At 39.5% G+C, this 23136-nt stretch overlaps 1 protein-coding gene across 11 annotated transcripts in view; it reads right to left on the bottom strand.

Moving 5' to 3' along the window:
- The window catches only part of RBMS3 (RNA binding motif single stranded interacting protein 3), a 740514-nt gene extending 720082 nt beyond the window's left edge, over window positions 1-20432 (bottom strand). For 9 of the 11 annotated variants that reach the window (XM_046002641.1, XM_046002647.1, XM_046002649.1 and 6 more), the window contains exon 1: window positions 19825-20432. In XM_046002641.1, coding sequence (XP_045858597.1) covers window positions 19825-19899 — 75 coding nt within the window. In that variant the 5' untranslated portion in view covers window positions 19900-20432. The remainder of the gene's footprint in view (window positions 1-19824) is intronic. The other 2 variants (XM_046002643.1, XM_046002642.1) reach the window with 2 other exon arrangements.
- Between the last annotated feature and the right edge of the window lie 2704 nt (window positions 20433-23136).

Here is a 23136-nt window from a genome sequence, read left to right as displayed (position 1 = left end):
ATGTTCTGTGCTTTCCCGTCTATGCCTGCTCTGGTTTCGCTCAACTTCCTAAATGTAACCTTTCTGCTCCAGGGCATCTTGCAAAATACTGGTAATCAATTCAAAGCATTCCTTTCTCCTCTATGTTACTTCTCTCTCAATTAAGCCGCTTTCAATGGCTTTCTTCTACTAACTGCCATCAAGATCCTTACTTGTTTGCTTAGCTTCCTCTTAATTTGTTATTATTTCTTGGAAACATGTTCCTATGTTAATTGCTTGTAATGATCATCAGTTCACATTCAAAAGCATTTAAAAAGGCCTGTAATTCCAAAAAGCTAGACAAAACCTTTCCTTTGTTTTCCCAGGAACAAATAATCACAGACATAAGCATACACAGGCACATACATGCATACCCAGATTTTAAAGACAGGTTGGGAACCATATTAAAACACTGTTTTATAGCTTTTTTAAAACCTAACAATATGTCATTTCCTCTAGTCGATATATCCACATTCATTGATTCCATGGCTGCCTAGTGGTTCTTTAGAAAGATTTAACATCATTTATTGAATGCACTCCGTATTGATAGACATTCGGATTGCTTACAGTCTTTTCTAGTAAAAGCAGTGCTGCAATAAGCAGCTTTGTGCATACATACTTTAACCTTTCTGATTAAATATTTCTATTTATTTCTGGAACTGAACTTGCTATACAACCGGGCATGTACATATTTAAAGCATTTGATACATCATTTCAAACTGAGGCTTAAATATTCCCCTAATTATGACCAGTGTGTGGGAGTTGCCATCTCCCTATACTTCAGTCTACCCTAGTCATTAGAAAATATTTAACTTCTTAAAAATCTAGCTGATAATAATATCTTGCTGTTGCAGTCATTTCTTTGATGATTGGTGACATACGTTTATTTTATTTTTTTTTTAAGATTTTATTTATTTATTTGACAGACAGAGATTACAAGTAGGCAGAGAGGCAGGCAGAGAGAGAGGAGAAGCAGGCTCCCTGCAGAGCAGAGAGCCCGATGCGGGGCTCGATCCCAGGACCCAAGATCATGACCTGAGCCGAAGGCAGCGGCTTAATCCACTGAGCCACCCAGGCGCCCCGTGGTGACATACTTTTAAAGGCTTGATAGCTATTTCTATTTCTTCGTTTATGAATTTTTGTCCCTTTTAATACTGGAGTACTTTCCTTTTCTTTTTTGTTCCTATTAAGTATTAGGAGCATATTTTATACCTAAAGTATTACATCTTTGCAATTTTATGCTGCAAACTTTTTTTTTTTTTTACAAGAGTGTTTATTTGCTTGTTACTGTACATTATGGTAGGCTGTTGCTCGTTGAAGATCTATAAATATTTCTCTGGTTAAAATGCAGGAATTTCCTAAAAACAATGAAGAATTTTAAATCTATCATTATTTTCACTTACAGTTTATGCTTTTGGAATGAAGTTTATGAAACCATTCCATGTATAAAGATTAAATAATTACTCGCTTTTTTTTTTTTTTCCTTCCTGACCTCCTGAAGGCCTTTCAGTAATTGCTACACTCTGGCTATTCAAACTGTTCCCTCTCAAAGCTTCTGTTCCAGCTCAGCCTGTTTTCTCTTCTCCTGCCTCCCCCTAATTCCAACAGCATGCTTATATTAGGGTTTCTATCTTATTCTAGCAGGAATACCCTCCCATCCTTCCCCAGCTTTCCCTAATATGCCAAATGTCCTATTCCTTTGTCTACCTCAAAACTGACCCTTTAGGGCTCTTTTTGCCCAAAGAGCCATCATCCATTTCTCTTCAAGTCACTGTGACACAATTTAGCATTTAATGACTCCCTCTGTGCGTTGTGTCTCCTCTGTTTCCTTAAACAAATTACCAACTTCTGAAGAGCAGGAATAACACCATAACCTCCTTCTGTCTTGTCCAAACCACCCTATACAGTGCCGACCTAAGAAAGAGCCCCAGGAACAGGCATTGAGTAATATATTTTATTTTACTTTCTGAAATTCCAAGTTCCAAATCCCTTCTTAATAACTGTAGGATATGAAACAAATGAACACAGTGCTGGACTGCAAGATATTGTAATTCAATAGGGCACAAACACTGAAAAATCTTATTTCCCTCTTTTCCAAAACTCCTTCAGATGAAAAATATACAAAAGTATAGGAGAAGGCAGATGTACCCAGCCACCTGGTTTTTTGGTTGAGTCAATGTTGACCTGAAAGTAAACATGTGAATAAGTAAGAAGCAAGCAAACACTTTACAAGGGAAAAAAAGAAAAGAAAAGAAAAAAAAGCCAAACACCTTCAGGAGAATTTCACGTTTATATTTTTTCCTAGTTTTATGGCAGGGTCTTCGGAACTGAAAGTGAAATAGGGGCGCCTGGGTGGCGCAGTGGGTTAAGCCTCTGCCTTCGGCTCAGGTCATGATCCCAGGGTCCTGGGATCAAGCTCCACATCAGGCTCTCTGCTCAGCCAGCAGCCTGCTTCCTCCTCCTTCTCTGCCTGCCTCTCTGCCTACTTGTGATCTCTGTCTGTCAAATAAATAAATAAAATCTTTAAAAAAAAAAAGCAAGTGAAATATTATTCTGATATGAAAAAGTAAAAAAAAGAAAACTAGAAGAGAAACAGATAAGTATGGAGGAGGTTGCATTATACTTTCCTGAAAAGTATTATGTCAGTTAAAGGATGTTTAGAGAGTGATGTAATCCATTCTTTTTTTTTTTTTTTTAAGATTTTATTTATTTGACAGACAGAGATCACAAGCAGGCAGAGAGAGAGGAGAAAGCAGGCTTCCCGGGAAGCGGAGAGCCCGATGTGGGGCTCGATCCCAGGACCCTGGGATCATGACCCGAGCCGAAGGCAGAGGCTTTAACCCACTGAGCCACCCAGGTGCCCCGATGTAATCCATTCTTTACTCAGTAAATATTGACCAGTACTGACTATGTGCAAGTCAATGCAGTGGGACCAGAAGGCAACACAGAGACGACACAGACAAGTATTCTTTCCTCTGGCAGCTAGTGGTATGTGCCGAAGGGAAGAAAAAAATGGGTAAGTGTCCAAAAAGTGTCTATCAGTGTTATTAGAGTTCGGGATGTGGAACGGCAAGTCCCATGTGATCAACTGGTATTTACTGAGCACCTGCTATGTGCCAGGCAAGGACTAAGGGTCACACAGCTTGAAGACCTTTGAGATGGCCTTTAAAAGCTTGGTTGAGTCTAGCCATTACAGCTGGAAGAAGATCAACAAAGGGGTCAGATTAAGGTTTAGTAATGCTACATGTGAATAAGTTTAAAAGATATTTGAAAACTTGGGGCGCCTGGGTGGCTCAGTCATTAAGCATCTGCCTTCAGCTTAGGTCATGATCCCAGGGTCTTGGGATAGAGTCCCACACCAGGCTCCCTGCTCCGAGGGAAGCTGCTTCTCCATCTCCCACTCCTCCTTCTTGTGTTCCTCTCTCGCTGTGTCTCTCTCTGTCAAACAAATAAATAAAATCTTAAAAAAAAAAAAAGATATTTGAAAACTCAGTGTCAGCAGGGGAAACTAAAACAAAACTCAGTCCCCTCATTCCCCAATGGATAGTCTCAAAAATTATCTAGTTAGAACCAAGACCACACCCAGAGCCAGTGTTGGCCACGCTGAAAGCATTTTTAAACATGAGGTTTAGCTCTCGGGAAGCAAGAGCTGACACTCTATAAGCTGGCTGTAAGAAAATCACACCCCATTCTCTCCTCTAATTTAGGTACTTTAAGGGACAAAAGGCATCCTGGGAACTTCTATGAGGAAAGCACAAGTATTGTGAAATACGGCAATGTAAAAACCAGACAATTTCCCAATAGATTCATCTCGGACTGCAGGGTGAGTTTTCTATGGAGCGCTGAGACAGGCTTGCATTGCTTTCCAAAATAAAACAACGATAAAAAAGAAAAAAATCATGTAAGAAGTATGAGAAATATTGAAAGTGGATCTCTCTACATGATTTCAATCCAGCTGATTCCAGAGATGGATGCCAGAGAAACATAATGGAAGTGCAAAGAAATGTTTCAATGAATAGCATTGATCAGAGCTATCACAGGGATTCTACTCCATTATACTCATGCATCAAGTCAATCCTGGGCCTTTCAGTCACCCTCTCCTTACCATTATCACTAATAACAATCTCTTGGAGTTAATGGTTCTTATTTATATTTTATCATCTTCATAATATGTTAATATATTGGCATTCTTACAGAACATTGAAACACATTACTACTGGTCTAATATTGATTCTCAAGACATCTTATCAAATAACTAAATATTCCGGTGATGGGAAGCAATGGTAGGAAACTGAAATATGAAGAAAGGGGAGAGGGCATTAAAGCAAGTTCTAGAACAGAAGCCTTGGCCTTCCAGAACCATGTTTAGTACGCTGAGTCTTTTCACCTAACCAAAGTGTTGTTGTCTTCTGATTATTAAATTCCTTTCCCAGACTTTGTAAAAATGCTTCTACTTGCACTAAATCTATATGAAGTATGGTACACTGTTGATTTTTAAGCATGGGTGAAAAATGGTGATATTTCTAGTTGTAAAATGGGAAAATACTAAATTGGCTCTGGTATATTGAACTAAGCTCCCTGTCTCACCTCACATACCTCAGAGGAAGAGAAAAAGGTCATCCTGGTGGGTTCAAGTTTAGGAAAACTCCCCAAGTTTCCAAAGTAGCATATGAAACTTGGCCATCAAATTTGAAAGGTGTGATTAGTTCTGTGAAATGTGAGTATGTGAGAGAAAATTAAGTGGTATGAGAAATGTGTGTCCTTAGTCTAACTTTTCTTGTAGGAAGAACAAACTGTTGAAGCTTTATAGTCTACGGTCTTCTAGACAGATATTCGTAAATATTTCTAGATAAAGCCAGTTTGCATCTTCTATAGGTAAACTTTTGCTTTATTCTTTATTTTTGCCATATTTTGACTTTAATTAAAACTGATATTAGAAGAAAGAAACAGGACAAGTACAGATGAAGATAAAGTAAAATCAGACTTTACCTAGGTTTGTTATTTTTTCCACAGTTACTTTTTCCAGCTCAATTAATGTACCATGACATTTCCCCTATGATCAAGCAGTACCAAAGAAGTCCAGCAGATAAGAGGTATCACAAAATACAGTTTGCAGCATTCCCAAGATAATAATGTAAAAAGAAAAATCCCGATGCCCAAACCCTTGGGACAAAATATTTGCTCTCAGATAAAAATACCTCAGTGGGATTCCAATCAGTTGGGAAGATTTGGGCTGCTGGAAGCTCTCCTTGATTGCTGCTGCTCCTTCCACTAGGAATATGAGGCAGCAGACAAAGGAAATCCACCTGAAACAGTGCATCCCCATAAAATGGCTGACTAGCATGGAAATGGTAGCACCAACAGGTAGCACCTGTTGGGACCCCAATAATGGTGTCCCAAAGAAAATAAGACATTTCTGCTTCTGCCAAATGTGAGTAGTTCGTTTTCAACTCAAACCTCAGCCAGGAAGTTCACCTTCTCACCAAAAGGCTCAAACCATAACCCTTATCATCAAAATACAAAGGGGCAGGCCAATCCTGCAAGATGCAGTTTTAGGTTTAGGAATCCAAGCATAGCGGTCAATCCTTATGTAAGAGGAAACTCATCGAGGCATTTCTCAATGTTTAAAGAAAGTGTTTAAAGGAAATAACACCTGCTTAGAAAATCACTGATTCTAACTTATGGTTAAATGAGTACCTTGTACATATACTGTAGGATTATTCATAATGGCAAAACAGTGGCAAAAAAGAAATTACTGCCCATCAGTGGGTATCACCTGCATAATATGTGGTACAAATGCATTAGGAACAATTATCCTGAACGTAAAAAAGATATGTGTCTAATGACTTGGTGAAAATATCACAAAGTATGCCTTTCACTGAGAAAAGGAGTAAAATAACCCATTCGGTATGATCTCATATACCATAGATCTGATTGTATGTTTGCACAGACCTAAAGAATGCTGTAGAAGGACATGTATGATTTTATTATTAATATTGGCTATGTCTGAGAGTTTTGACAGATCGGTGTGTTATCTTAAAGGGAGATTACTAATACTCTTTATACATCCTGAATTGTTTTGCTAGATGCAATGAGTAGGATTACCTTGCAATAGAAAAATTTACTAAGTGCTAATTTACTAAGGAATTATATATACAGAAACTATATTTTCTGAAAATGGTAATAAGGACCTTGATCCAAAAAAGAAAAAAGAAAAAAAAAGAACATGATAGAGGAAAAAAATACAGACCAAACACAAGAGAATCAGTGCAACTTGGAAAAATCAAGAGGCATCCAAACCAAAACCATAGTTGGTTCCTTAGCCACAACTAGGTTACTGTTTTCATACATTCCTTGGTGAGAAAGGCTTTGAAGTTTACATCAGAATCCTATCTTGTGTCATCTATCATTACTTTAGACATGTCTTTATACCTGCTTAGTTAATTGTATAGCGAAGGTGAATAGACTTCACTTTCCAAAATAGGAATTCTGTCCTTCTTGCCTAATCTCCAAAGTGGTCTTTTCATATTTTGAGTTAAAAAAAAACCCATGTCAGTACTGTTGTGGACCATTATGTGGCATGGGTAGATATATATGGCTAATAGACTCAAGATCCCCTGGTGAGCAAAGCAGACAGAGGGAAAGTACTAGAGCTCGACCCATCTCCCAGCTCCATCAGCGAAGTTCACCTCTTGATATGTCCAACTCCCTGCCAACCCAAGAAAGGAAGCCGCATACACAAGCTGATATTTTTGGCAATTGCTCAGGAATGTCCTCTCTCATTCCCTCCAAACCACCATCACTACTATTTAGTCCTGACCTACTTGCTTACTCTCATCTCCAAGTTCCAAATACTGGCTACTTAGACTGTCTTTGAAATCTACTCTGCCCTTCCTTGAGTTGGCACATTGTTCTGATGCTCTTGCCAGCATCTTGGAATGCAATGCTGTGGTAGTTTTGCTATGCTTTGCTTTGCCTTTTTTTTTTTCCCCCTTTTTCTTCTCTCCCCTCCCCTCTCCTTCCCATTTTTCTTCTTTTCTGTTCTTTTTTTATTGCCATTTCTGACTTACCTCACCTCTGCCATCATAGCATGTCCCATTAGCTAGTCATATAAACCAATTCCAGCCAACAGTCCCAGGTTACCTAGCCCAGTGGTCCCCATGTTTCAGGGAGAAAATGTAAGTAAGTAAGACTTACTTCTGGTAAACAACATAAGCACCACAGAGGTGAAGAAAACATTAAGCAAGTCTGGTTAAAAAAAAAAAAAATTCATAGGGGCGCCTGGGTGGCTCAGTGGGTTAAAGCCTCTGCCTTTCGCTCGGGTCATGATCCCAGGGTCCTGGGATCGAACCCCGCATCGGGCTCTCTGCTTGGCGGGGGAGCCTGCTTCCTCCTCTCTCTCTCTCTGCCTGCCTCTCTCCCTACTTGTGATCTCTGTCTGTCAAATAAATAAATAAAATCTTTAAAAAAAATCACGCTTTCAAAAAATATATAATAAAAAATAATATTAAATAAATAAAGTAAATCACTGTTTTCAGCAATGGACTAATGCACGAGACACAGAACGTCACAGATTAATGCATTCTGAAAACCTTTCCTTGCACGTTCATTCTGCATCAATCTATTGGATACTGTAGGATACTCATAGATGAAGAACCCATGGTCCTAGTCCACAAGGGGTTCACAGACAAATTCTGACACAAATACGATGCTGAGGAATAAAGGCATGTTCAAAAAGCCAAAAATAAATTTATTACAAAGTGCAAAAAGAAGTCAAAACCCAATCCCACCCTATATTGGGGAAAAAAAAAAAACTAAAAAGGTAAGAGGAGACTAGAAACTAAGAGAATAAGAAGAATGCAGAAGTTTAGGACCTAAAGGCAAGGAGGCAAAGAAGGCAAGTCCATAGCTGAAAACTTGAGGACAGGAGGCTTGTTTGGGGGGGGGGGGGCAGGAGGGGGCAGGAGGTAAGCAGGCAAGGATAAGTGGAAAAGAAGCTGAGGTACAGAAAGAAAAGAGTTAGTCCCCCCCAGGAAGGACAATGTGGGAAAGGCTGAGAGATGTAGAAGATTTCATGTACAAGCAAGGTCATTTCAGATAGCCATCCTAGATGGATTATTCCATGGGGAAGTGAGGAAATGATGGGGAAGTAAGGAAAACGAACTTGGCAGAAAAGATGGACCATGACTAATAATAATATCTAGTCTTTCTTGGACCTCTATTGACCTATATTCTTCAAGGACCATGCTGAAATCCAGACTGTCTTTTCGCCAGGATCCACCATCTAACGTGCACACGTGCTGGGGGTCCAGAGCATGGAAGCGTGATTGCACACACATCCTCAATTCAACTGCTCCATGGGTCCCCGGGCACATTCATGGCCTGCAAACAGCATGGCTCTCTGGTGAGCATTTTGCATTGTATGATTGTCATGCCAATACAGGTTTGCTGGTTTTATTATGGTATGCTGTTGTTTTCCCCCTCTCAAAGCCAGATGCTTTCTACACTGAAAGCTTCAGTCATGATTATATTTTTAAGCATGTTACGGATTTTATATGAACAGTTTATATATAAAAATTCCAAAATATGTGTTAAAATTTGATTCCAAAAACACTCCTGTTTCCAATCAAAAGCATCAGTAAAACTTTTATCCAGATTCTCCCTGAGAACTACTGATGAGAAGTCAGAACAAATAAAGCAAGTCCTGAAGGTTACTAAGTGCCTCAACATATGAAAAACCCCAACAAAGCACTAAATTTGTCCTCACTAGCATTGATTTTTTTTTTCCCACAAGACACCAAAAGCCTCAACTATATGACTCCTCCATATCAAGCTCTATATTCACATTAAAGTTTTCCCCAAAGATGGTTCTTCGATGTGTAAATTATATTTTCTTTACAATGTAGCTCTTACTGTTTGCCTTTGAAAAGGAAAACTCATGGCCAAATTCCAGAAATTTGAAAAGTGGAATAAGATCTTGGTCTTTCTATTTTCTGTTTCTTCCTCTCTTTGTTCCATCTTTCTTGGTGCTTTTCATAAATCACTTGTTAAATTAAAATTGTAGAACTGCCATTTTTTCTTCTACCATGCCTCATCACTAAAAGCTCTGAAGATCATTAGAATTTCTGCTGTATAAACAATGATTATGAAATTATTTGAGAAAAAAATTAGAATTGATTGATCAATAAGATTTCTAAAAGATGCTATCAAAAATAGGGAAAAGATTGGGGCGCCTGGGTGGCTCAGTGGGTTAAGCCTCTGCCTTTGGCTCAGGTCATGATCTCAGAGTCCTGGGATGGAGCTCCGCATCGGGCTCTCTGCTCAGCGGGGAGCCTGCTTTGCCCTCTCTCTCTCTGCCTCTCTGACTACTGTGATCTCTGTCTGTCAAATAAATAAATAAAGTATTTTTTTTTAATAGGGAAAAGAAAACACGTATCTAACTTGATATCCTACCAATATATCTCAGATCATGGGAAGATACTACACTGTTGGGGAAAAAAAAAAAAGAAATTATTAGTTACCCTAGTTCAGTGAGGTCTTTATTTGTCTTTATTTGCTATCAACTAGCCGGGGGAAAAAAAAAAAAAAAGGCCTGGAAAGAACAGATATATGCCACTTTGAGACCACTTTGCCCCCTTCATATTCCCTTTGGTCACTTAGACTCAGCAAAAATCAGAACCACTGAAATAATCCTTAAAGTTTCCAGAAGTGTGTGAGTATGTTATGTGTGAGAGAGATAAATCAAAGCTGATTCATTGAGTCTGCTGATGACATTCAGTGAGATCTGGTCAGAGAGCTGGGAAGAAAAATTGAGTAATTAGGTAGAGAATCAAAACATTGGGTGATTATGAGAATTCTCCTTGGAACGCTGGGGGGGGTGAAATTTTAGATACAAGTGTATGCGTGAATTGGAGAAAGAAAAAGAAAAAAAAAAGGCAAAGCAAAAAGCCTCTTTCTTAAGATTTGGTTGGGAGGAAATGATCCTGCCTTGAGCCTGGGACCCTGATTGCCTTGTATCACTGGGACAAGAATGAATACAAATGAAGCCCTCACCCAAGGCCCCTTCAGAAGCAGTATGTTCAGGATGCTCAACACCTGTGCAAGTAATAGTAGATCTGACTGGAGTGTGCATACGTGCGGACACATGGGTTCTTTAAGAGGCACACGGATTCAAGAAAAGTCATTCTATGTGAACAACCATGGACACAGAGGATTAGGAGGAGGTGGCGGCTTTAATACGTGCAACAAACCCATCACCCAAGTAACAGACAGAAGAATTTAGAAAGATTATGCCATCAAGTACCTATCATGCCATTGCTTGCCTCCTGTCTGTACCCCTAATGGAAATCCAGGGAAACACCTGTTATATTCAAGCTCTTTTTTCTTTCCAATTGGTAAACAATTCCACCAGTTGCACAATGAAAATATTCTGTGAGCCTGGCACTCAGATCTGGACCTTTCAGTTGCTCTTGCTGCCAAAAGTCAATCCAGTGTGTCTGCTTTTGACATATTTTAACCAAAGAATGTTAATGACATTTTCCAAAATGCTACCGCTGTTCCACCAAGTGACCCACCCCGGAAATTTGGGATTACTAAAATACAGAGGTATTTTAAATGCCAAAAAGCCACAATAGGTAGAGATAGGGCCAGCTTCTCAGGCTTTCTGACCACTTCAGGGACCCACAAAAACACTGACAAGATGAAAAAAACGCATTGTCTCCAAACTAAAAAGAAAACGGTGAAACCAAAAGTGATAAACATTTGTTTGCTATCAACAAAACATAACTCACTATCAACTTTATTCATTGTTGATATTCCTCAAGAAATTCTGTATGTTAGAAATTTTTCACATTGTAAGAACACCCCCATATGCAAAATGCCCAAAATTGATAGGCATATATAATGAATTTACTTGCACTCAAAAAGTTTTGGCAGCAAAATTATAAAAGCCCTTTATTTTATTGCAAAAACAGTTCTAACTTGATGTGCTGTGAATGCATTTTAATATCTTTGTTAGTTTGTGGGATGGGGGCTTCCATGACTGGCCAGAAAATATGGAGGTTTTTAAATGACCCTTCACTTCTTCCATTGTTTAAGGAAGTCGCTAAACTTGTAGAGAAATTCTCCCATGTTCATTGACCTATGCCTTCTGATTTTTTTTCCTTATCTTTTTCCAGCTTATTAACAAAGTTAAACAAAAGAACAAGGACAAGGCAGGAAGGGAAAACTTGCCATTGTCAACATGAAGTCTAGTTGTCTTAATAGATAAATAATAAATTTTAAAGTCAGCGGTTAATTTTCTTTGGAATAAATTTTGAAAAGAACATCAAAATTTTATTCTTTTTCAGAATTCCCTGCCTTAAATTGAAACACAACATCCTATTTCTAATGGTCCAGTCTGAATTGATATGCACAACAATGGACAAAAGTCCTAGGGGCCAAAATTCAGGATCCAGGGTAATTCAGGATCTGTCACAACCCTTCAAGGGACTAGCACCGAGTCAAACAACAACAAAAACAAAAATTGTGTTTTTTCAGTTTCTTGAGGAGAAATTAAACATCTTAGGTATGTAATATGGTTTTTTGTATGACACACTAGAAAACAATCTCTGAAATTTTATTCCAAACTTTGTACACTCTCCTTCATATACTTCATCTACTCAAAACTACTTGGGCGCTTAAGAGTGTATTTGCTTGAATGTTAAGTTACCCTCGCGTAAGTTATGTCAGGGTGCCACCATCCAATTTGTGTGAGTGATAAGTTTTAAAAGGGGCAACATGAGAGTTTACAGATATCAATAACAACTTCAAATATGACTCACATGTGTAAGGAAAGCTTTTAAGGTATCTTAACCAGTTCCAGAAACCCAGATAGTTAGCATTCTGTTTTCCATTTTCATTTTCATTAAATCATCATCAATCAGCAATATGACTAAGATAAATAGACAGCGGTACACGAGATAAAAATAGGAAGACTTCTCAAAAATCCTTCTGAAATTCTATGCGTGATCCATATTCAGCTTGAAAACTATCCACTAAGAATGAAATAACCAAAGACTCTAGCATATGAAGGGTGATGTATATGAATTTTTTTTTTAAGATTTTATTTATTTATTTGACAGAGATCACAAGTAGGCAGAGAGGCAGGCAGAGAAGGAGGAGGAAGCAGGCTCCGGGCTGAGCAGAGAGCCTGATGTGGGGCCTGATCCCAGCACCCTGGGATCATGACCTGAGCCGAAGGCAGAGTCTTAACCCACTGAGCCACCAAGCGCCCCTGAATTTCTTAACACTACAATGTAACAGTAGGAAAGCTAATTCGGAAACAAATTAAAATCAGTACTTAAACAATTACTATCAATATTTAGAATATAGTAAGATTAATTTCTCTTCCACTGTCTCTTACTTTCCACACAATAGGAAGGGGCACTATCAGAATTGCCTTAACTATGTATAGAGTCAAGTCTCTTTTTTTCTATCTGGCTATCATTCATAAAAACAAAATACAAGATTCCACACACTTTCATTAATTCAGCTAACAGGAGCTTTGGGGGGAATAAGAAGGATATCTAGCGAGAAAAAGAGGGAAAGACAATGGTCTTGCTTACGTGTCCTGGAGAAGTTATTCTCTTCCTCCTATTACTCCATATACTACAGTTACTACAGTATTTCTTTTCCATGTTTTAAAGGCTACTAATCAGAAGTTTAGGGAGTTGAAGGATTTGCAAACTCCAGTCGGAATAGTATTTCATCTGTTGATTGTCATTCCCATACTGACGCTAGCTCCTAGTCTGATTCACCAAACTAGTGCTGTCAGAAGGCAATCCTTCTGCCTTCATCCCCCCAACTGGGTAGGTCAAACATATGCCTACCCATTCAGTTCTTACACCACCTGCAGAGAGGAAGTTAAATGAAGAAAAGGAAAGCATCACATTGTCACCTTCAAGTCTTTGAATAAGCTCTCATTTTACCAAAGAAGAACACTTAACCAACAAAGCTGGCAATGACCATGATTAAATGATGCCTGTCATTCTGTCCCACCCCTGGGAACTGCTCTCCACCCACTCGCAGGTGATGGATGTGTTCCTCTTGGTGCACTGGGTTTGGATGTGGTAAAGGAAGCAGACAGCTAAATTCATCAAAACACCCGCGTCGGCAAAGCAGCATTTGATCCGCTCTGGAGAAAACGATGGGGACCTGAACAAAAACTCATCTATGGCACAAAACCAAGGTCATCTTCCAGTCCCACGAATACATCAAAGCAGGCTCATTTATCTCAAAGTGAGAGTCACAAATGCTAAGCCTGGAAGAGATCTTAGAGAACTTGACCTAGAAACCAATCTATTGACACACAAATCAGAGAATTCCCTCCCACCAAAAACAAACAAACAGGAAAAACACAAACAAAAACAGAATCCAAGTCTCAGCACTTATTACCCATAATCTTGAAATTTATTATCTATTAGATGTCAATGTTCTGAATTACAGAACTTTATCCAGATATCTGATTCCACATGGTATATACTTCCTGACCAATAAATCTACATGAAAAAATCCAATTAAATGTGAACAAATTTGCTGCCTATATCAACATGACAAACAAAACCAAATGGAGTCCAACTTACTTCTATCAACCTGTTTTTTTGTTTTGGGGTTTCTTTTTCTTTTTTTTTTTTTTTCCTTTTCCAAATTGCTTTTCAGTGTCTGAACTCTGAAAACCACTGGCCACCTCTCTAGGCTTTTTTTAAGGCCCTGAAAACAATGACTTCCTAATAAATCTCTTAGTAGTATTAGCATCCCATAGATTCACAATCTAAAAAAACTTAAGATTATAGATGTCATGAGTTTTTTTTTTTTCAAAAACTTTATAATCATCCCTCTAAAACAGAAATCCCTTTACCATGACATCCTGCTAAAAAGACCCACAAATTTTGTCTCTTTGTAGAAGTACGTACTTTTTAATAGTGGCCACCAAGGAGCAATATGCATACAAAACGAAATATCATATTTTCAAATATCTTTAAAAAGAATCGTACTACCACCTATTTTGTTCTCCCTATGTTACTGGTCCTCATCACCTATCACTTTTCTTAAGGGATAAATGGCCTGAAGATTTCCTTATAAGAGATGCACGGATCAAAGTAGCCAAAAAAAAAAAAAAGAAAGAAAGAAAGAAGAGAGAGAGAAAAGTTATGATTTCAAAGCAGAAATGAGAAATTCATTATTGTTATGTGAATGTGTGTCACACGGGAGTCATGATGAGCCTTCCATTGGTTTCGGACACTTTTGTAAATGTGTGTTTTCTGATTAAATGGCACTCCCTGTTTAAAACAAAAATCGGTCTTATACGTCCATCTCCATTTTCAGAAAGCGTATTTTCCAATCACCTCCAAGAGAGTTCAGCATGTTTCCCACTACTGCAAAAAAATAGCAACGCGAATCCTCAACACAGGTCTTTCAACACATAAATACCCTGTTGCCCTTGCTTTCCCTCCAGTTTCATCTGCTCTCTTGCTGTGCAACAGCTATAGTATAAAAAAGTCTATTCTCACATGCTTTTGATATTACACTATTTAATCACATACAGCTGTGGCTTATGAGACTGTTACAAAACACAATTTTAATGTAGTACTCGAAGCCAATTTTGGATAAACATCAACCATTTACTCTGAATAAGAAGTCCGACACTAAAAAGATTTTCTTTTAAAGGAAAAGACTGGTTTTCTTAGAATTTGGCCTGGGCATAATTGTGAGTGAACCCTGTCTCTGCGCAAAAGACTGATAATGTCGAAAAGGATTGTGTAAAATCACATTAGTGCAAAAATGAAGCTTTTCAGAATTCCTGGAGCCAGAAAGACCTGAGATGAACTTACCGCTTCCTTCTTGTCTTTTGCCTCCCTCCCTTGCAAATCACCCCTCCCTCTAACCCTCTAATAGATTTAATGACTTCATAGAAATAATTTTAAGTTTAATTCTATTGTTCTTTTCCCAAATTTAGAGAAAGCGAAAGGAAACTGCATTAGAAAGATACTGTTAGAACAAATTTACATGAGGTTTCCTTTGACTTTGGAATGATTCTGGAGAGAGGAAAGAAAATAAAAAATAAAAAAACCGACCAGGAACTTTTTACATATCTCTTCTTTTTAAGTAGGCACTAAACTTAGTGCTGTGAAAACAATGACTGCATTATGGAAAAGACAAGCCCAATGATAATAAAGAGTGGGGAGAGGAAAGCAAACAAGAGAACTAGAAAGGGCGAGTGGCCCCTTGTTACGATATTTCTCCTATTTAAAACCAATTAAAATTGTATACATTCTAAAATGAGACAAACAAGATTTATCATGGTTTCATGCTATCCTATGACCCCCCTGAAGTGAAAGAACTAGTTGGGGTTGTACCTAAAAGTTCTGTTGCTGGAAGATTTCTAGAAAACCAGTTTTGTATGTTTCAGCCTTTCAAAGGAAAACAGAACTTGGGAGTTTTCAAGGCTGTTTTAAAACTGGCAAGTTACCAACTCCGGCTATCAATGCAAATCTGAGGCAGGAAGTACTAAGGAAATTCTAAACTCATTCCCACCCTCTGCAAGATTTTCTACATTTTCATGTACAAGAAGTATGTTAAGGGGTTGTTCTGTTTTGCTTTTGAAGGATCTGTACATTCACATCTTTGAGAATATCCTTTGCCCCATAGGAGCCTCTCTCTTCCTCTGCCTACTCCTTAGTCCTTTGTGTTTCAAGTGTTTGCTCTTTCTGTGGCAGTCAGTTGGGCTCTAGCTAGACTTTGAGAGATGGGCGGCTGTCCAGGCTGCAGATGGTTGGAAACTCAGCCTGAAATCAGTGTGCAGCTGATGAATTACTCCCCACACCTGACCCCACCTTCACACTGGGCTCTGAATACAATCCGAGTCCCACCAGCCAGAAAAACCCCATTGGGTCCCACAGGCTGAACCCCTTTCTGCAAGATCTTCAGGGGGAAGCGGATGAACAAAGAAGGGAAAGCAGGAGGCTGATGGGAAAACAGCCTGAGTAGAAGCGGTGCCCTGGGTTGTGACCTGGTCAGGGTGAGGAAACGGAAGGAAGGACTAGCTTGCTGTGTGTGCCTGGATGAATTTTAAACTTTGGGGAAGATGACTAAAGTTTTCCAAATATCACGTAAGAGGGAAATATCTATTTCTCAGCACCAAAATATCAATTCACTGGACTGTGACCAGGTTTTACTCTTTCTAGCTTTCCTAGGTTGACTAAGTTGCTTTTCCAAGAACCTCCCCTACACAAAGTACCTCAGACTCAGATTGGAATCCACCCTGGGTCTCTCAGTGCAATTCCAACAGGTTGGCTGGTTTGAATGGGCTATCACAAAATTACTGAAAATATTAGGTTACAACTCAATCAAACATGATTATGGATATTATCATTAAGCTAATGAACTGTTTTTTTGATCTCCGTTCTCTCAAATTTGCTGATTATCTGGGTGGCCTTCAAATAGCCAATTCGTTTTGATGGAGTTTTTTTTTAATCCAACTCTGTCTCTAGTGTAAATACTGTAACATGTCACCAAAATTTCTTCTTTTCTGCCTAATCACAAACATTGCTTTTTGAAAGTGCTTCTTTTAATAGGGGGGAAAACGCCAAAAGAAAACCGACAAATGATAACTTTTAATGCAGGGTCTCGGAGAATGAACGTACTAACAACCCTGTTACAATAGAGCTACCAGTCAGCCACTGGGTTTTTCATTTTACTTGCATGTACATTTGTCTAATATACTATTTTAAGCATATGGAAAATGGTTCAGAGGGAGAAAAGTATAAATAACTTATTTCTAACTCCTTTTTCTTTTTAACCCAACAAAATTAATGGATTAGTTCTCATGTAATGGGAAATAAGAGGAGCAGAGAAGGCAGGGAAGTGTCCCAAGTTTTTCTGAAACTTTAATTGCATTTGAGGAAATGAAAACATTTCCATTTATTTAGAAATCCTACTTTCGTTTCATTTTATTATAAGAAAATAGCAGATGTATCTAACACACATATTTAAGTAGAAAGAGAAGGTTTGGTATTTTGTACTTTCTGAATGAATATAACAATAAACCTTTCGGTTCTTAAAAAAACCCATAAAGATTTTTCACCCCAAAATAAATGTGAGTAAATGGCTTTTGTTGATTAGTAAAAAACACCTGAATTTGCAAGACAGCTTAAGTTATGATGTTCCCAGAATGTGACTTTTATTGTCAACCACAGATCTCTATTTTTACCAACCATAAGTATTCTTTATATATCAGCATCATTTTAAATAGCTATAAGTTTAAAAATGGACTATAACTAAAGCCAAGGCTGAAAGGACCATAGATTTTGTGAATTCCACCGAGGCTTACCAAATCAACATGAGCAGCATGTATTTCCTTCAAAATTAGTAGAGATTATATTTTAAGATACAAGTATAAAAGGAGCAAAGCAATAATACTGAAATAACCTAGTTGTTTTCATGCTACGCTGGGTCGTGATAGTACTTTCTTACACAGTATTCATGCTGTCAGAAAGACCCCACATTTTAAAGTATGATTGACCCTTCTTCTTCCCATTCCCTGTGTGACCAGGTTTCAAACCAGGGCACGTTTTCACATCTTCAGCTTCCAGGAACGTTATTAATGTCTGTCATTTCACAGTCACCATAACAGTATTCGACAACTTCACAGCACTGTCGAAATTTTACAACATAATAATCAATACGAACTACCACAATAGCCAAAGTAGCTAATCTTATATTCTCCACCACCCTGATCTGATTACCCGAATATCAGCTTAGGTCACCTAATGGATCTAGCTTCTTTAAAAATGTTCCAGAAGTTGATGGCTTTGACTAGCTTGAAAGTAACAAGATCCAGATGCCGCCTGTCTACACAACACTAAACTACACAGGACCCCAAAACAGATTTTTTTTTTAATTCCCTTTATATTTTTCAGGCTCTCATCTTTTCTCTCGTCACTCCACTTTTCCTCTTTGCCCCAATCTCTCTCTCTCTCTCTCTCCTTCTCTCTCATACACAGACACACACACGCACACACACACACTTCCCATCAGTGTAACTCATCCAGCATCCTGTCATTAATATAATGTGCACGACATTATTTCCTGCTAGTAATAAGTTAAAAGAAATCTCAAGCAGGAAAGCAATTATTCCATTACTCCATTCATTTTTAGCTAAAGTTTCCTCTCTGAATATACTTCATAGTAAAAAACAAGAACCGAAAAGAAAGCGTGAATTTTGAAACATTTGGAAAAATTTAGCCAAATGAGTAAAAGGGATGGAATGTCCGATATTTTTCATGGAACCCTTGGGTTTGTTGTTTTTGTTTCTTTGGGGGATGAGAAATGACTATAAATTTCCTCTTTTTAACTTGCCCTTGTTGTGCCATTTCCTTGAGGAAGGCAGGCAGCATTCTCCACCCAATCCCCCAAAGAGTTAAAACTCAAGGCACCGGGGCAGGAGGGGCTGGTCTACTTAAGCAGCAGCCACACAAACTAAATGCTCACAAAGGCAAAAAGCAATGTGAGTCGACCTTGGAGGGGCAGGGCGAGTCATAGAGCGACTGAAAAAGAAAGGGAAAAAAGCAACAATTTTTAATATAATTCTGAAAGTCTGTTGCCTGGTCTGGTTTACAAACAGGCATTGTTTGATGAGACAGAATAAATAAGAGCTAACTACAGCATGAATTACCAAACACTAATCACATCAACGAGTCCGGTGACAGCACAGATCACTCAGGCACGCCTTGTTCACTCTCGGCGTATTTATTTATTAAGAAGACAGTGGAGTCTGGCTAATGATACAAAATAATATCATCGGCAAAGAAATGCAATCCATGCATTCAAAGTGGTAACTCTACCAACATCCCCCCCCGCCCCCGCATCAAGTCCAATTTAATGGACAAATTGGAGCATTGATTTCACACCTGAGAATGTTTCATGTCTGAACTGCAGGATAAAGTTCATGGCTGGCACTGCCCACTGCTTAGTTACGTGGGCTTGCCACTGGCCCCGTAATGATCATCTGAGCACACACAGAAAGACTCAAGTATTTAACCAGTTCACGTCCAATTATCGTCAGTTACATTTCATCCTGTTTCAAGACCGGGCCTCCCGATGGCAGCCAGCACAGAAAAACAGAGCTTGTGAAAGTAAAGAACATCTATTGGAAAGCTCTAAAATTCAGTCTCTAGCGTCTCGATCATCCTCAATATGAAATCGAATATGTAAGACACATACAAACACCACAAAAACACACCCAAACAAACTCTAAGGGACTTGAGTTAGCTGTATTTAATCTTCCCACACCCTTCTTTCTCTCTATACTCCACGATTAAAAGTTTGAGTTATCCCCACCTTGATGAGTCCTATCCGGGGGAAAAACCCTTTTAGAGCCACAAACAAAGAACAGCTCACCAGAAAAGCCCCTGAAATTGTATTCTTGTGCCTGATAATCACTGTTACGATCTCCTTTCTAACAACCCTGTCCATCTGCACAGCACTTTACTACGGGTATCAGGAACATTTTCACGTTGCCAAATAACAACAAAGGAACACGAGCACAACTATTATTTCTCCCAAAAGAGAAAACCACAATCCCAGGGCTTGCTTTCTTCTTAGAGTCTCCTCTGCCTCATTAACTCCATTGGTATGTTACTCATTTCAAAGAACCAGGAAGAGCTGATGGGGAAGGGGAGGTAAATAATAATCCACATGCCTGTCTGTTTCCCATCCCGAGTGCAGAAGGATACCGCACTGCTTGCCAGACTGTGGGTCGAGCCATACCTTGGTTTGGAGATAGTGAGGATAGTAGTAAGTGTACTGGGGGTACATTTGTGGCTGATCCAGGCGTTTGCCCATGTAGCTGGAATCTTTATCTCCGAGGCAGGGAACTGGATGACAGGGTATAGTGCCCCAGGCCGAGCTTCCTCTTAAACCACTATTCCTGACAGTCCCGATGACTGATGAGGCTTCAGAGATCCCTTGTCTTCCACCACTCGCTAGTTCCAACACGGCAAGAATTTAAAAAAGAAACACACTTAAAAAAAAAAAAGGAAAAAAGAAAAAAGAAAAAAGGAAGAGTATCGGTAGGGGAAAAAAAAAAAACACACACACACACAACCTCCCAGATCGTGCTTTCCTTCCCCGAGCTGCTAGGGTCCACTTGGGATGAGGCAGTTTGTTCTCTATCAGGCTGTCTGTCGTGATGTCAATTGCCAGCGTTTGTAAAGAGAGAGAGAGAGGAAAAAAAAAATCAAAGTCCTTTTAGCACAACTCGGAATCCTTGCAGATCAGCTTCCTGTCTCCTGTTTGTCTCTTTCCCCACCTTAAAGAAAAAAAAAAAGGGAGGGGGGGGGGGAGAAAGAAAGAAAGAGAAAGGAAGAAGAAACAGGAAAAAAGGTGGGGGAAGAAAGAAAAAGAAAGGGGAAAAGAAAAAGAAAAAAAGAAAAAAAAAAACCTTGCACAGCTTAGTTGCTGCTGTCTCCCTCCCAGAGTGACATGGTGTTCGGGGCTCGTCCTGTCCTTTCATTCACTTCCCCTCCTTCCAGCCGGTGGGTGGAACCGAGAGAGCCTCTCCAGGGAGCAGCGTACGCAGTCCAGAAGGCTGCAGTATTTCCTCCAAGAAAAAAAAAAAAAAAAGCCTGCTTCAACCCCTGCTGCAAGCAAAGTTCCGATTCCCTCTGCTGGCTATCTCGAATAGCAAAGCAATTTTTGCAGCAAAGCTGCCGCCGCTGGAACTGAACCCGAGGAACCCAAATGCGGGCAGTGGATTATTTCTCATCCTTCCCTCCATCTACCCCACCACAAGAGCTGCCTTCTTTTTTTTTTTCCTTGCCAAGTTGCAAGGTAAGCCACACTGCTAAACAAAACACAGAAGACTATGGGAGGGGAGAGAGGACGAAGGGAGGAAGGAAGAGAGACAAAAGTAAAAGCAGAAGGACAACCCTTGCTGGGTAAAATGGAAAAAAGTGTGTCCCAGATGCTTTCAAAACCTGTTAACGTACAAAAGCCAGATGAATCCAAAACCTGGTTCAGAAACTAACCTTATACTTCTCGGAAGACATCGAGGATGCTAAGTATTGAAGAAATTTGAAAGTCTACTCCAGGACTACAATTAGCAAGCCATGCATCATCAAATCACAATGACCAGCTTACCATAGCAGAAATGATCATTCTCAACCTTACATTCATTTTGTAAACATCAAAGGAGGAATCCCATTAGTTTTATGGGCATCTTTATAAATAAAATCACGGGTTCTCTCACTGCCTATCTCTTTATGATTATTTTGATTCATGGATGCTTTAATCACTTTACTGATACCGTCACACACACACACACAAATCATAATTACTTGGCAGAGTTTTTCCCTACCAATAATAAGTAATATTCTGACATGTCTCTCAGCTATTACATTATAATACAAATTGTTTCAGAGAAAATATATTTTCTTTAAGGGTCCCTTTTCAAGGCAGTCAAGGCTAAAATTAGACATGCCAGCTGTGTTTTGCTGTGAGTGCTCACGCATGCCCAAAGCGTGGGCAGACCAATATTGAGCGCCTCTCCACTTTGTCAAACCAGCTCTGTTCTCCCCAGCCCAGAGTTGCCTTTTCAGATAAGAGGCTCCTGGTACAAATCCAGCTTCCTAGTGAAGAAGAACAGAGATTCCAGCCCAGTGCACAATATGGTGTCCATCCACATTCCAGCCCTGCTACCCCTGAAGGCACTGGCTTGCCCTCAGGGGTCTGGTTATTGGAGGCTGTGCCCGTGCATGGCCGTTCCTTGGAGAAAGATAAGGATGGTGGGTAAATAGTTTTATGTTTGACTTTTCACAAGAACAACAACCAGAAAGAAGGAAGGAGAGATGGTGGAAAGGTATGAGTTAGGAGCCCTGATATTACTGTCATTAAGAGAATGAAATCAACACCACCGACATTGAAATGTGTTCTTCTGGGTCTCACTTGTCCCATCTAGAAAGTGGAAGTATTGCCATCTTAGCTGGCTGCAGGCAGTAAACTGTATCAGATACTAAGTCAAAACTGCTTTGATTTAAAAATCCTTCAGTGACATCTCATTGCTCAGACAATTAAGTCCTGACTCCTTGGAACAGTTTTCAAGACACCGGAAAACCCAACTTCATCCTCCAGACTCAGACAGCCAACTCTGCCCCTCACGATCTATACCTGAGTCACTGTGAACTGCTTTTGAAGTGGAATGTGCTCTCTCAGGGCTGTCACGGGCTCTGCCCCAGAGTCGTCCTGCATCCCCATTCAATCCACCCTTCAGCTCTCAGTATGGATCTCACCCCTCTCTCGCAGTAGCTTTCCCTGAGCCCTTGCTTCTCTGCCGCATCTTATATTTGCCCTAATAGATTGCTTATCCTGGGGAACTGCCTCTTTTTTTTTCTTTTTTTAAAACATATAATGTATTGTTTGTTTCAGGGGTACAGATCTGTGATTCATCAGTCTTATACAATTTACAATGCTCACCATAGCACATACCCTCTCCAATGTCCATCCCCTAGTCACCCCATCCCTCCCACCGCTCTCCCCTCCAGCAACCCTCTGTTTGTTTCCTGAGATTAAGAGTTTCTTATGGTTTGTCTCTCTCCCTCTTATGGTTTCATCTTGTTTCATTTTTCCCTCCCTTCCCTTATGATCCTCTGTCTTGTTTCCCAAATTCTTCATATCAGTGAGATCATATGATACTTGTCTTTCTTTCATTAACTTGTTTTGCTTAGCATAATACCCTCTAGCTCCATTCATGTTGTCGCAAATGGCAAGATTTCATTTTGTTAATATTTTTTTAAAGATTTTATTTATTTATTTGACAGACAGAGATCACAAGTAGGCAGAGAAGCAGGCAGAGAGAGAGGAAGGGAAGCAGGCTTCCCACCGAGCAGAGAGCCCAATGCGGGGCTCGATCCCAGGACTCTGGGATCATGACCTGAGCCGAAAGCAGAGGCTTTAACTCACTGAGCCACCCAGGCGCCCCAAGATTTCATTTTTTGATGGCTGCATAATATTCCTGTGTGTGTGTGTTTGTGTATCACATCTTCTTTATCCATTCATCTATTGATGGGTATCTAAGCTCTTTCC

The sequence above is a fragment of the Meles meles genome, chromosome 4, assembly GCF_922984935.1.
Source record: "Meles meles chromosome 4, mMelMel3.1 paternal haplotype, whole genome shotgun sequence".
Classification (NCBI taxonomy): domain Eukaryota; kingdom Metazoa; phylum Chordata; class Mammalia; order Carnivora; family Mustelidae; genus Meles; species Meles meles.
Note: the sequence above shows the minus strand (reverse complement) of the source record. Positions and strands in the feature narration are given on the sequence as shown.